The sequence below is a fragment of the Grampus griseus genome, assembly GCF_964374135.1.
Source record: "Grampus griseus genome assembly, chromosome: 17".
Classification (NCBI taxonomy): domain Eukaryota; kingdom Metazoa; phylum Chordata; class Mammalia; order Artiodactyla; family Delphinidae; genus Grampus; species Grampus griseus.
In genome coordinates, this window is record NC_139011.1 from 6403350 (window position 1) to 6418618 (window position 15269).

The following is a 15269-nucleotide window of genomic DNA, read 5'->3' on the forward strand; positions in this document are numbered from 1 at the left end:
TGGGAGAAGTGGGTGACGAGTCACTCGGTGGGCAGCCTCTCGCTCCCGGCTGGCCGGCGGCCAGGGGGCTGGGGTCCTGGGGCGGAGGAGGCCAGGGCCTCTGGGAGTGATGGCTCTGCAACCAGCGGGGAAGCTGGGCTGAAGCCCCCTTGGGGGCCTCGAGGGTCAAGGGAAGGCTGTGACCCACACCTGAGGACTGCAGGGGCTGCACCCGGCGCGCCGAGTGCGTGCCCGGCAGCTGGGGGACCACTCGCTGGTGGGTGGAAGGGGCCCTTGCACCTGGCGGGCACTTCACGGGAGCCTGCTGTCGTGGTGAGTGTCGTGGGGAGGCGAGTCCTTGTCCTACCCTCAGGAGGTCACTGTCATGGAAATGAAGGCTGAGGCTCTTCACCTGGGGAGGGACGGAGAGTGGCGTCCCCGGTCCCCCTGGGAAGTGCCTCTGCGCAGGCGCGCACGTCAGTCAGGGTTCTTCCCGTCCTAGTGCGCAGCTGACAGCTGCCGAGAGCTTACCACGTGCCAGGCCTCCTCCTGACGACCCGGGAGGGGGGCACGACTCTCCCCATTTTGTAGGGGAGGACACAGAGGTGTCAAGTGGCCCCCCTGGGGATGGGGGAGCCCGGAGCAGTCCCCCGGCCACACTATCCCGCGGGGGGGGGGGGGGCGGGCCGGGGAGGGGGGGGGTAAGGACCACAAGCCTGTGGAGGAAGCGACGTGATGTGACTTCTGAAATCAGGGCCGAGCCTGTGGCCCCCTCGCTTGGGGACTCTCTCTCTTGGACCTATTGCTCTGCGGGAGGCTGGCCGCCGTGTCGTGAGGACCCTCGGGCGGCCTGTGGAGGGGCCCGTGGGACAAGGGCCAGAGCCTCCCACCAGCAGCCCCGTGAGTGAGTCGGTGAGTGGATTCTCCAGCCTCCAGGGACCGCAGCCCCTGCTGACGGTTCGCACCCTCGTGAGACTCTGAGCCAGAAACAGTCCCTGATTCTCGACCCTCAGGGAATGTGTGACATTGTAAATGTTTGTTCTGTTAAGCTGCTAAGTCCTGGGGTGGTCGGTTACACGGCAGTTGATAACAAGTGCACCCAGGTATGGACTGCAGGGAGTGCGCTGTGCCTCCAGAGGATGCCCTGTGCTGGGTCACCTCCATGAGCCAAAATGAGGGACAATTTGGAGGAAGAGCGTTTGGGGTGAGGGCAGAGCAAGGACAGCAAGCCATCTGGGACAGGCTGCTGGGGAAGGTGCTGTCTAAAGGCAGGAAGGTGGGCGCGGACATGGGCACCGGGAGAGAGGCCAGAGCCAGGCGGCCCGGGGAGGGACTCGAAATCACCACGGAGCCGGAACACGGACAAGAACCTCTTAGCTTCTGCACAGAAGCATCCATTTGTCGGAGCTTCCCATAATGCAATGCAAAAGCACCAGGCCTGGGCCACTTTGCAAGATTTAAGTCGCACCGAAGGCAGGGCCGTCGGACTAGCAGAAAGCAGAGCTCCTTCGGCGTCGTGGTCGTGATTTTCACAACTCCACCAAGGCATCCGTTTAAAAAGCTAACTCTAAGGGTTGAAGACAGTTAAATACACATTGAAGACGCCATCAGCTGTTATTTTTAAAACCACGGGAAGTCGCTCAGATCCTTTAAAAATCAAACACTAGAATGGCTATCTCAGCCTGCCATGCTTGAAAGCTGCTGCTGACAGACGGGCCAAGGAGGAAGCCCCGCTGAGACGGACCAAAACCAGCTTAGCTGGAGAAAAGTAAAGTGGAATTCCAAATCGAAAGACTTCTGTCCAGTTGTTCAGGGCTAACCGCACCCTCTCACACCTCCTCCCCAGCCCGTTAGGGGCCTGGCCCGGGGCTGAGCTGGGGACACTGGCACCTGGGATGCAGTGGGGCCTGCAGAGCCCTGAAGCCAGCGCAGCACCCACGAGGCGGCCAGTGACTCTAACGCAGTGTGACAACCAGGCGGGGTCTCTGGGGCAGAGCTTCCGGCACCAAGTCTTAAAGGAGGCACAGGAGTTGGCAGAATCTCAGCGCTTCCAGATCCCTGTGATGCAAACGGGTCCCAGATCTCCCTCCCCGGGGGCCACGCAGTGAGGCCTTGGGGCTCTGAGCTGTGTGTATGTCCTCATTTCCTTTTCCCTGCCACGTCCTGAAATGGCAGGGAGCACGGAGCAAGCAGAGAGGTGACCAGGCCGACAGGACGCGTGTGCTGAGGTGAAACGCAATGAACGGGTACCGACGGTCCGGGCGAAGGGCCTCGAGCAGCCCCCCCGTGAGGGGGACGCACGGGGGCACACGGTGCGCAGCGTCAGGGCGGCCGAGTGGGGAGCTAGGCCCTGCCCCCAGCTGGCGTACAGAATTAGAGCCACCTGAGGATGGTCGTCGCAGGGGGGATTTCAGGCTGGAGGGGTCGGTAGGGGCCAAATCGCGGAGGGCCTGGGCAACAATCGGAGAAGCCGCGGGCACCCAAGGGTGCCGGCCGCGCCTCTGAAGGGCGATGTCACACAGCTCTGGCAGCAGGCGCCCCGGTGCGCGTACATGCCGAGCTGTCCCCACCTCCCCGCCCGGCCCCAGCCCTGCCATTTGGCTGCTGTCGGCCACGCCCGCTCCTGTGCTCCTGCCGGGGCATCTCCCCAGCACCCTCACTCTCTCCCACGCTCTCAAATTTCTCATCTCGAGGCCACAGCCCTCTCCAGCGATACTTTAAAGCAAACTCCTTGGAAGAGTTGACTACACAGGCGGACCTCGTTTTACTACGCTTCGCAGATACTGCGCTTCTTACAGATTGAAGGTTTGTGGTAACCCTGCGTTGTCAGGTGATGGTTAGCATTTTTCAGCAATAAAGTCTTTTTAAATTAAAGTATGTATCTTGTTTTTTTAGACATGATGCTGTTGCCTACTTAACATGTTTCCACTGCACCGTAGTCTAACTTTTATACGCACTGGGAAACCAAAACCTTTGTGACTCACTTTACTACTGCAGTGTTTGTTGCCTTTACTGCGTGGTGTGGAAGCGAACCCCCAGTACCTCCGAGGTCTGCCTGCTCCATTCTCTCCTGAATCTGCCTAGGCCTCACTCTGAAGCAAAGCATGGCCAGCACGGCCTCTACGCAGCTACCGTGTCCAGTCTTCCTTACGTCACCTGCCCCCTGCAGCAGAGGGTCACGGCCCTCCTCCGGGAAATCCTCTCTACACATGCCGTCGAGGGCAGGACTCTTGGTTCTCTTCTTACCTCCCGGCAGCTCCTTCCTGGGCTCTGGTTCTTCGCCATCTCACTGACTTGTACGTGTCGTATGTTCCCTGGGCCTGTTCTCTCATGTCCACACTCAGGCTATACCTTTACAAGACATCTATATTCTAACGGCTCTCAAATTCCCATCTCCAGCTGAGATCTCCCCTCAAACTTCAGATCTGTATCTTAAACAGTCCCTTCTGCAATCTTCCCATCTCAGAAAGAAGTTTCTATTTTCCCAATGGCTCTACATCAAAATCTTTGCATCATCCAACCCCTTCTTTTCTGTACCTCACATCCAACCTGTAGACTAAGTGTTATCGGCTCTACTTTCTAAGTGCGTCTCAAGTCTGGCCAGTCCTCAGGACTTGCAGGGCGGCCACCCCGGGCCATGCCAGCATTCCCTCTGACCTTCACCGCAGGGGCTTCTAACAGGTCCCCCCTACCTTGCCCCACCATCGCCGCTTCTCCACGTGGTTGCCGAAGTGATTCTGTTGAGATATACATCGGATGGACAGCGTTCCTCTTGGGCTCAGTGTGCCTGATAGTCCCTCTGAAGTAAAGCTCCGGACGGCCCTCCACACCCAGGCCCCGCCCCCACCCTGACGTCCTTCCTGCATCCTCGGGGCTCCTCCAGCCCTCCTGTTCCCACCTCAGGATCCTGGCACCTGTTAGCGTCTTGATGTAGCTCATTTCTTTACTTTTCTAGGTCACGGCTGAAACATCACCTTATTATTCCCCTGTGGCCCCAAGTCAAGTCTAACCCCTCTTCCCGTGACTGTGCTCTGTCGCCCCCAGCTCTGTCACTGCCTGGCGTCCTCTGGTTTGCGGGTGATGGCCTGGATCTCCCCACTGGGATGTAAGCTCCTCGAGGCAGGAGCCCCTGTGCTCTGTCCTGTGCTCTCACACGCAGGGCGGTGCCCAGCATGTAGCAGGCTCTCAGTAAATGTGTGCTCAGTGAATTTAAGTGATACAGGCGGCACAGTATGAGGCCAAGACCAAGGCAGCGAGAGTGAGGCTGGGAGAAGCAGGACAGACAGGAGGTGAGGTGGACAGTTCGAATCCCTGGGATTTCACTTGCAGCTTTGTGACTGTGTCCGCAGCTCAGGAGGGGAAAAGGCTGCAGGCAGAAAGGGAGCTCAAATTCCTCCCCACTTACGACAGTCTGGCTCCCATCCTAGAGTTCCTGCTTGTTTAGGATTAATTCCACACAGGGGCACTGCTGCCCGTGCTCTGGTGAGCACCCACACCCACTCACTGCAGCACTGCCGTGGCCCTCTGGGACGCGGGCCTTTATTCCTTGCACTTCTGAGAGGGAGAAACACGTATCTGACAAACGCAAAAGTGCCAACTGCAGGAGTAGAAGATCATGTCTTTAGGGTGCATCACGAGAGGATAAGGAAAAGCAAACCTATCAGAAGTTGTTCTGTGCTTTTAACACAATGCTCCCAACACGGTACCCTGTAAAAAGTGAACGCCTTGAGGGAATGTGTCTTTGAGGTAAGAAAGTGACAACTTAATGATGCACAAGACTGTTTCCGAAATTCCAAGACTAGGAAGCGTGTTGTGTGGGCTTCTAGCAGAAGGAATAAAACGCATCCTCCCGGGGCGTACTGAATTAAAATCACAAAGCACCAGTAAGTGATGAAAAGAGAAGGAACTGAATAATACTGTCCATGGGGATGATGACCTTTATGTTCCACAACAAAGTACAGAGGCATGAAAATCGGGTTTCTATTCTGACAGTGCCACTGCTTCCCGCAGAAGCCTTTATAATTAACCTTTTACGTGGCCGCTTACTTTTGGCACAACATGTTCGTATTTATTGGTCCATAATTGAGTTGGATAAATCATTTTCAAAGCTGGAATTTGTGCTGAGGCTTGACTTCTTGTGAGCTGTGAGTTGCAGCCATATATGGTTCTCAAGTGTGCAGAATTTAGAGCTGGGCTGAAATAACAAGCCTTTGTTTTTCTAGGTTTATATTAAAGTAGAAGAGATTGAAATGGGCAGCCTTTGTTAAGCAATACACAAATCATTTGTTTTCTGTTATGAGGAGACAAAGAGATTGACTTTCTTTCCCTTTCTCAAACAGATTTTCCAAATTAAGAAGCACACCATTTTATAAAACATTTCATGAAACAAAGTTGTACAAAAAAAAAAAAAGTGATTATTTTCAAGTTCTCAAGTGAATTCATTTACTGACTAGGCACGTTGGTGAGTTGATTATTCTTAAGCAGTCCATAATTGCAAGGAAAGTTCCTGAAAGAGAGGAAAATGATATATATTTGTATACTTCAAGTAACAAATTATTTACACTCTGGTGGGAATGGTAGGATTTAGGCAGAGGAAGCAGGCAAACTGAAATTGGATAGAAATGAGAACAACAATGCAAAGAGAAATGTAGAGATTAAGGACATAAAATATTTGCGTTCAGTAAGGCAGATGAGTGATGAAACAGAATGGTGATGACCAGACTCCTCCCTGCTATGACATGCATGGGTAGGAGGCTTTCAGGACGGCCGTGCCTCTTTTCACACGGAACTTCCCGTACTAAAATGTGCAGCGACTTCCTATGGATACACACGGGCACTGTCCTTGCCTTCCTGTCACCTGAGAAGAGACTCAGCTTTCAGGTATATTTAAACAAAATTTTATTTACTAACACCAAACAATATATTCTGACGTGCTAATTACAACAAAAACTGTTGTTTCAAAACCCAAGCGGCAACCAGAAGGAAACAAAACACAAAACAGAACCTAATCACAAGAGAAGACGCGGCCTTCGCCATGCTTGCTCCTCACTGCTCTGGTCACAGATGCGTGGAGGAGGGGGGAGGGGGAGGGAGAGGGGGAGGGGGAGGGGAGGGGGACCATCTTCGAGGCTCCCTGTGATGTGACCCAGCCCCGCCCACCCCTCCCGCCTCCCACCCCCCCCCCCGCCCCCCACCGGCACCTGCCCCTCAGTTCCCAGCAACTGCTTACTCGTCCCCAGACACACGAGGCCCCTCCCTTCCTCCCCCACAACCTGCACCAGCCTGGCAACTCTGACATCTCCTCCTCCGGTGTCTGCTTCAAGATTTCGACTTAACTCTAAACCCCGCTTCAGGCTTCTCCTCCTCTGTGAAGCCTTTCCCTCCTCGCCCTTCCTCGGCCAGAGCTCGTGACCTGTGCCTCTGCACCCTCTGCCTTCACCTTGCCTGTCACGACCGCTCGCGGAGCCAGGGACAGTGAGCCTTGGCCCCCGCACACGGCACCGGTGTGCCAGGACGAACCAGACACAGACAGTTATTTTAAAGGCTAATACTTAAAAAAAGGAAACAGCTAATACAGTGCATCTATTCATTAGGGTACTGTTTAATTCATCAGTGCCTGTTTCTTGAATGGCTTGATGACTGCGTGCTCTTAAGTTACACATGACGGGCTTGCTCCTGGCCCCCGAGGACTTCTCAGGGCTGCAGGACAACCCACACATCAATCAACAGATCAGAATTAGGGGTTCGCCACTTGGGTGTTACTGGCCAGTACTCTCAGAGTGAAGAGAGACAAGGGCTCTCTGGGCAGAAGGAGAGAGAGAAGATCTTGAGGAACTGGCAGGCTCTGGATACCCAGAGGAGAGGAGAAGGTGGGCAAAGATACGGCGGATGGAAGGGCCAGCTGGGGGCCGGCTTCCTCAGAGAGACTGTGGGCCCCTTAAGAGCAGAGGCCTCCCCTTCCCCGGGTACGTCCACAGTGCTGAGCACAGGGCCCGCCACTGCAGGTCGGCCTTAGAATCCATCGGCTCGTGAAAGGAGGCTCCAGGAGTGAGGAGACCAGCGGGAGCCTGAGGAAGGCTGGTCTTTCACCATCCCTGTAGGACACAGCCGAGCGCCCAGAGCTGTCCTCACTCACTTGCTCACACGGGGATCCAGCCCACCACGTGCCCACCTCCGTGGGAAGGAAAGCCCACTGTGAACCCACTCTGCGCGGGTGAGTTTTCTGTGTGGCCGCCCCCCCCCCCAGCAGGTGCTAACAGTTGTACGTGGTGATGGAGAGTATAGCACTGAGGGTTCAAGTTTCCTTCAGAAAAGCATATTAAGATACACCATTACCTCTACGGGGAGCAATACAGTAATACCTCTAAGAGAATGTAATGACTCAATACATCTACCTTAGAAACTTATTCTACAGGTGTAGGCGAACGTGCGCAGACATGAAGGGCTGTGCTTTCTAGCACTGTCTTTAATGAATGCAAAACACCGGAAGCAAAACTACTTGTCAACAGTTGTTTAAATTATGATGTGTTCATATAAATATTATTCAGCCAATAAAAAAAAACATACCTTTAGAATTTAAAATGATAGAAAACGAACTCAAAGGTATACTCTAAAGTGAAACAAGGCAGGTATAAAAAAGTGTACTGTTCTGTATGTTAAAAACAGTAACCATTAGTCTGTGAAGAAGCAAAGCACATGTTTTTCTATCTCTGAAAAAAAACAAAAAAAACCCCCCAAAAAACCCAAGACCAATAGCTGCCTCTGGGTGCTTGAGGGCAGGGGTGGGAATTAAGACCAACTTTTCATTGTACCCTTTTTTCCAAAGTTTTGGATTTTGTACCGAGCACATGCTATCACCTACTAAATATAGGGCATGTTTTTGTTTTCCAACTTCTCCTTTTCCACTGAAAAAGCCAATGGTTACAGAAGTCAATTATCTCATTTCCACTGATAAACCAAACTAACATTGAGAAAGGCTCAGTATTTTAAGAATTACAGCGTCGTTTGCTCATTAATTCATTCAGTCATTCGCCCCTCAATGAGCACTGTCAGCCCCCGCTTTGCGCCAGGCACCTCGCTGGGATCTGGACGGAAAGTCAAATGAGACGTGGTTCCGTCTTTAAAGAACCTGAAGTGGTGCCGCTGGTGAGAAAGACAAACGCGTCAACAAGTGAGCAGAGATCGGCTTCAGGAGGGCACCTCCAGCCCCGCGCCCGCCACAGCGGCGTCTGCTCATCTGTTCCACCTCCGTGCTGTGAGAGCCTGTTAGGTGCTAGGAAGTGTGGCAGTGAGCAGACGTGGGGAGGTGAGGAAAGGCGTGCATCTTGCCCTGGTGGTCGGGTGAGCTCTTACATACGTGCACACGCAGACAGCAACATTTAACAACCTGGTAAATTCTCTTCCAGTGGAAGAAGGACTCTAACTTGACCCGATGAAGCCGGTGAAGTCCTAATCTACACTGTCCCGCACCAGGAGACACCACGCCACCTTGTTCATTTCACTCACCACCTACATGACGGCTGTGCTAAGCCATGGTACCTGCACTGAAGATGTTCACATTCGGGGGGGTGGGGGGTGGGGATGGAGAGGAGAGTAAACAGTCAATCGTAGGACCCCATTCTGCAGATGAGGGCCCTCCAGTAGGGATTCTGCACCCAGGGAGATGTGGAGACACTGGGCCAAGGAAGACTTCCTGAGCGAGGTGACGCTTCAAGTCTCACTCCAAAGTTGGACAGACCAGTACTGACCAGCTATATCGAGAGCTGGGGAGAAGAGTAAGGAAATGTGATTTCAGGCAGACAATGGCACAGATATCCAAACACCGCGAAGGGTATTCGAGAGCAAGGCTGCAGCAGAGCAAGGCTGAGAGCGGCACGGCGGGTGGGGGAGCGGCTGGAGGCGCAGGCCGGACCAGGATGGTGCGCTGGGAGCCACGGAAGGACTCACACTAAGACGCGAAAAACAGGCACAGCAGTGGGTGCTGGTTCCTGAAAGATAACCGGATTCCTGGAACAAGAATCCCATCCAGAATCAGCTTCAACCGGAAAGGATTTTCCATTAGACAAGCGGAGGATGGAATTCAGATTTTAAAATGTTGCACAGCCTTCCTCAAGATGGAAACAGAATCAAGCATAAAGTAGATTTTGTTATTTTAAACATAATGATGGATTTTTTCTTTTCTATTCCTACAATATAAATCAATATAAATAGTACATCACTATAAATAGTAGATATGATTTGCATATAAGATAACTAACTTTATTATTTATACTTATCACGTATAACCTGTAAAGCGGCTTAACTTGGTTTATTAGATTTTTGACTACGCTTTAATTTTTTTCATCAAATCATCTGTTTTAAATTCTGGGACCTGTCTCTCTGTACACAGTGACTAGAGTCACTGTCTAATTTTGAGTTAGACTATTACTATTTACATGAGTGATTTTTTTTCTTCCTTCTTTTGGGTCTCTGTGAACTATTCCTAACCATTCCTAACACGGCCTATTAACGAATCATATTGATCGCACCGACGATGTCATTCTTTCACATTCACTCTCTTGCTCAACGCTTTCGGCTGCCAAATCCTGTGCTAAGAGATGGAACAAAAGGATGGAAAGGTTAGGCCCCCCCTTTTTAAGGCTCTCACCATCTGGCTATCACATCAATAACCAGTGCAAACAGAGGTCTGTACAGAGTTCCTGCTGGAACACAGGCTGAAAAAGGCACCACCTCTGCCCAGGGGGCTGCAGCAGGGCCTCCTTCATTATGTGCCCCTTGCCCACACAGACAGCATCATCTACAGCTTTCTCTAATTACCTAAATAATCGAAATTTCCTAGATAACTGTGTTTTCTTATAATCCAAGTATCTGCGTAAAGCAACAAGCAAGAGCACGTACCTAGCTTTGTGCCAGGCATGCTTCTAATCCTCACAGCTATACTGAGCTAGATTCCACGACTGTGTCCACTGTATGGATGGGGAAACTGCAGTGGAGACTGAAGTTCAGTAAGGTTAAGTGACAAAGCTGGTAAATGACAGAGCTGGGTACGACTGCTCCCAAGAAGACCTTCCCTACATGGTTGCCTTCTACTGGTCCTTACAGCCCTGCTGGCACCCGTCACACCTCTGCCACCCCGCCTGCTGTCCATGTCTCTCCCACGCTACATCTGTCGCCGCCCAGTCACTGGCGCCTGGCTGGCCCACTTCCCCAGCAGACTGTTGTCACCACTGCGCCCCCACTGCCTGCAGCATAGCAGATGCCCAGCCAACGTGTCTGCATGAACGCTGATACTTATTCAACTTGCAGTGTCTTGAACAAAGCAAGATTCAGAACCTAACTACAGCCAAAGAATCTCTCCAGGGAGGAATGTGGGGCAGGGTGGGACAGAAGCAGAGGGGCGTCTGCCAACACTCAGTGTTGTGAGGCTTACTTCTAGGAACACAAGGCGACATAAGAATTAGCCCCTGCCCTCAAGGAGCCTTTAATCTAATGGGAGAGCGAGTGCTAGCCCAGAGAGCGGACAGTGTAACAGCACGGTTAGGACAAAGACTCTGGATCAGAGTGGATGGTCCAAAACTGTCTCTACCAGTCACGGGGCCTGGGGTCCCACACGGTGATCTCACCCCTTGAAGCCTAAGCATCCTCCTCCGCAAAATGGAGATGACACGCACCTTCTTAGCGTTGTGAGGATTCAATGAAATCATTTACAGAAAGCGATTAAGCACAGGCTTGGTCATAATGGCAACTTATAACCAATCTGAGTCATATGGTATCAATACTAAAACGCAGAAGTATAAACTAAGCACACTATTTCAGAGAGCACGGAGGGATCGTGGTTTCACTGCTAAAGACACGGAAGGGAGGGTGTGGGGCCGAGTCCTGAAGGATGGGCATGGTTTCTAGGGGCAAAGTCCCAGGGGCAGCAAGTGCTGGTGTGTCCTCTACCACCTCCATCCATGCTGAACTACTTGAGCGTAAGGTTCATGTCCTATAGGTCTTTGTGTTCCTGGTGCCTCCTTTGCATCTGGGGAAGAACTCGCGCTCAGTAAACGTTGTCAAATGAGAAGATACACGAATCCCAAGGGGGTAGACAAAGGCCAGGGGAAAGATCTGGGAAGGATGCAGGGTGCGCTCAGGGACAGGAGAAGGCTGCTTGTCTGCAAGTCCTCCTACTGAAACAGGGAGAAATGAGGCTCAGTAGAGTATTTGCCGAATAAGGGAAGCCTTAGAAAGCCAAGCGGAAGAACTCCTGTCCAAGAGCATTCCTGGTGGTTCCTGACCTTTCTGGCTCACAACCCCTTTTTACAGTCCAATGGAGCTGTGGATTATTTAATAAAATGAAAATAAACATAAAATTGAACAAGTCCCATGAATTAGCTCTGAAGACTATCTGGGGATTTACCCTCCAGGGACCTGTCCAAAATTTCTGATTAAAGAAACCTACACTTACTATTCAATATGCCAATTCCTAAAAAAAAAAAAAAAATTATTTATTAAATAGTGGAAAAATTTCAATATAACATCGCAAATTGAAAAAATATGTGACATACCACATTCCCTTTCTGTACAAGAAGAGAAGCACCAAAAAAAAAAAAAAAAAAAAAACCAAACCCCCAAAAACAAACAAACAAAAAAGAAACAAAAAAAACCAGAACACTTATTTTGACTTATGAGAGTGAAGAGAACTATTTTCTTCCTAAGAGTAATTTAATTATCTCAGGTTAATTTTGGTGCTTAAGGAAAAAAACAAAGCTCATATATTTCCCCTTCATACGAAACATGCATGTTCAACTTCAACAATTAAACTCTGCGTTACTGTTATCACCTTCCAGGTTACAACACACTCTCACAACACTGCCTCACTTAATGCTCAGAGCAACTGCGAGAGATGAGCGAGGTCCTCCCTGGGCTGAGTCCAAAGGGGGTCTTGGCCAGCGTCACCCAGTGAGGGGCAGGGCTCAGATACACACACTCTTAAGTAAGATTCTCTGGAACGTCGGGGCCTAAGCAGTGTTTCTGACGGTGTAGGAAAAAGCAAGAATATCTAAAAAGTGAGACCTGATTAAGGACACCTTTCCTTCACAGATCCCTATTTTTAAAATTTTATGAAACAATTTTATAAAATACACCTTATCATATTTATCTTATTAAAAGCAATAATTTGTTTTGCAAAACTCAAAGTAGAAAAGGACACATACACAAATCATACTTTCACAAGCTTAAGATGATTACTGTCAAAAATTTCCAGCATATCCATGTAATATTTTGCCTATGAATATATATAGAGAGAATATATACAGTCTATTTTTTAAAAATAAAATTGGGGGCTTCCCTGGTGGCGCAGTGGTTGAGAATCTGCCTGCCAATGCAGGGGACACGGGTTCGAGCCCTGGTATGGGAGGATCCCACATGCTGCAGAGCAACTAGGCCCGTGAGCCACAACTACTGAGCCTGCGTGTCTGGAGCCTGTGCTCCGCAACGAGAGGCCGTGACAGTGAGAGGCCCGTGCACCGCGATGAAGAGCGGCCCCCGCTCGCCGCGACTAGAGAAAGCCCTTGCGCAGAAACAAAGACCCAACACAGTCAAAATTAAATAAATAAATAAAATTTAAAAAATAAAAAAATAAAATAAAATAAAATTGGGACGACAGTATCGCTAGCAGTAAACTGCTTTTTCACTTGATACTTGTGAAAAATTTTTCATGCTACCGACTAGCCTGTTACGTTTTTACTGAGGAAAGTAACGGAGTTACTTACACAGTGTGACCGGCCGAGCCTCCCACCTCTGCAGCTTACGCAGAGCTCCCTGGGTCTGACTTGCTTACATTCAGGAAGTTAGTTAGCCACGGTCACTAGTGCTGGTGGTGGGAACAGTGTGGGAAATGTTCCGCGCGACTTCAGAGAAGCACATCAAATGACTGGAACAAAGGCACTCACCTGTGTCTGCTGGACGGACACAACCTTCCTTTCACTTTCCAAGATGGCCAACACTTCCTAACAAAAGAAAAGACCTTTTTACTCAAAGAGAAGGAAACCCCTCAGGAAATAAAAATCAAACATTTTACATAATCTACAATTAAAAAAAAACTTAGCCAAATGATTAAAGAAAAACTTTATTAAATATTTGTCAGTTTTAAGAAGTGCCCTCAATTACTAACCAAAGAATGTATATTACAAACAACTAGTTATGAGGTTTTACATTTGTTTAATAGGGAATAATTGGCCCCAATTAAACTGACTAAACTAAGGCTTTTTAGATTACTAAAACAAATTAAACTTTTTAAAATGAGAATTTAGGTGATCTTAAAACCTTTCTAAAATGGATAATGAAACTTGCTAAGTTGTAACCTTCCTGGTTTTATTAGTTATATTAAGATAAATTAAGTGAGATTAAAATCTTATTTGATTTATTTACCTTTGAAAATGAAGACCGTTTAAGGGTTACACATCCTCAGCCTTGGCGAGTGCGACCTCAATTAGTCAAGTCAGAATGTCTTTAAAAGCTTTGTGCTTATTGCTTCCAGCATGGAGCGAGGTGTTCATTAAGGTACCAAAATTCTCATAAAAAATCCAAAGTTGCACTAGTGAAAAAACGCTCAACAAGATGAAAACTGATCACATCTTTTTCAGAAAATCAGTAGTTATTTTAAAACCAGTTTTTAAACAAGATTTGGTTTTGCGTAGTTTTTAACGTGCCACTCAAGCAGCTTGATACCATTTGGACTCTTTAAACAGCATTTAAATCTACGGTGAGTATATAATGGTACATTTAATTTTATACCATGTTTTAAATAAGTTGTACAATGTTTAGTGTGACCCTTTTTTGACAAGCGTTGTTAAATGAATCCTTTCCCTGTTTACGACTATTTATGAAGGCCTTTTTAAATAAGAGAGACATGAAACTGTTAGCTCACACACACAAAATTTCTTTCAAAAGTTTATTTAGTATCAAGCAAGAGGAGACTTTGCTTAACACTACAGAACATTTCAAGACTTGAGTTACAAAAGAATACCACATTATTTGCACTTGTAATTGGCTTCCCTTTTTACGCATGTTGGCAAGAGAAAAAAAAAAACTAGCATATGGCTGAAAGATAAAATAACTAAATTTCTATGGAAACCTTTAAAATGAAAGGTGAGGCTTATGTTAAAAGGATGGATTAACATATTTAGTAAACCTATCTTTTTTGTTTAACACTAGTTAATCAAAGTTATTTTTTTTCCTTTTGATGACCTATTTTTTCATATACAGACTGGAAATAACAAAATTTTACATGTCTTTTTTTTTTTCTTTTTTCTGCCCAGGTTGATGTTTCAACAAAGTAATTTTAAATTCCATCCATTCAGATGTTAAGCATTTTGATTTATTTAAAAAGGGATTGTTCATAGAAAACAATTACTTTGAACAGTATACAGGACTGGTGGAGACTGGCTATGTCACAACATCAGACAGTACAATCAGTATCTGCTGTATGGCTGGTCTCTGTAGACGCCCTTTGCTGTCCTCGCCGAGGGTGCCTTGTGTCTTGAGTTTGTCCACTCCTCTTGCCCTAAAGTCAGTCAGATCAATCACAGTTAGACCATTGCCAGGGATCCCACTGGCTTCATTTTTCAGAATCTAACTTAGCCCTGAACCAGCGGTAGATGCCATATTGAAGGTATGTATCCCCCGAGGTCCTAAAAAAAACCCAAGGGAATTCGCTTTAAAAAAAAAAAAAAAAATTACGAACACAATGGAAAATGGTCCTCTCACTAGCAAAACCTACCAGCCTGGGAAGACAAATAATTTTTGTATCTTAAATGGCAACCAACTTTGCAGGAACTTCCTTTCGGCCACTCATTTAACAAATGCAAACTCAAGCAGCAAAATGAACTGCCTCTTGCTAAATGTGAAGACATCTATGGATGGGAAAGAGAATGGGAAAAGGGTCACTTGGATTTCTTCTTCAAAAACAAAGAAAACACAGATAAAAATTTGTGAAGGCAAAAGGAGAGCAAACTGGAGCGCAAAATGGAAACGGGCAGCTTGGGAGGGGGAAACGATGCCTCGTTCTCCACAGGTCCTTCAAAGAGTCAATGAAGGTTGTATTGGGTGGAGAGTTATGCCTCAAAAATACTTCCTGGATATGAAATAATCTCAATGACATAATGTCAAATTGCTTTCATCCCAATACTAAATCCATACCGAACGATGTTATTTGTAACAGAGGGACATTCAATCACCCCCTATCTCTGGGCCGTCAGTGAGTGATCTGCGGGCCTTTGACAACAAGCAGTTCACATCCATGCTGC

The 15269-nt window shown here is 48.3% G+C and overlaps 1 protein-coding gene across 3 annotated transcripts in view; it reads right to left on the reverse strand.

Moving 5' to 3' along the window:
• Positions 1-4931: 4931 nt before the first annotated feature.
• The window catches only part of KHDRBS3 (KH RNA binding domain containing, signal transduction associated 3), a 165235-nt gene continuing 154897 nt past the window's right edge, over positions 4932-15269 (reverse strand). The window contains exons 9-11 of one of the 3 annotated variants that reach the window (XR_014297996.1): positions 14378-14527; positions 12915-12971; positions 4932-5485 (exon numbers count right to left, since the gene is read on the reverse strand). Coding sequence is in view for 2 of the 3 variants with exons in the window: in XM_082674875.1 (XP_082531001.1) it covers positions 14436-14527 (92 nt within the window). In the remaining variant the exon portion in view is untranslated. Of the gene's footprint in view, positions 5486-12914; positions 12972-13901; positions 14528-15269 lie in introns of those variants that run through there. The other 2 variants (XM_082674876.1, XM_082674875.1) reach the window with 2 other exon arrangements.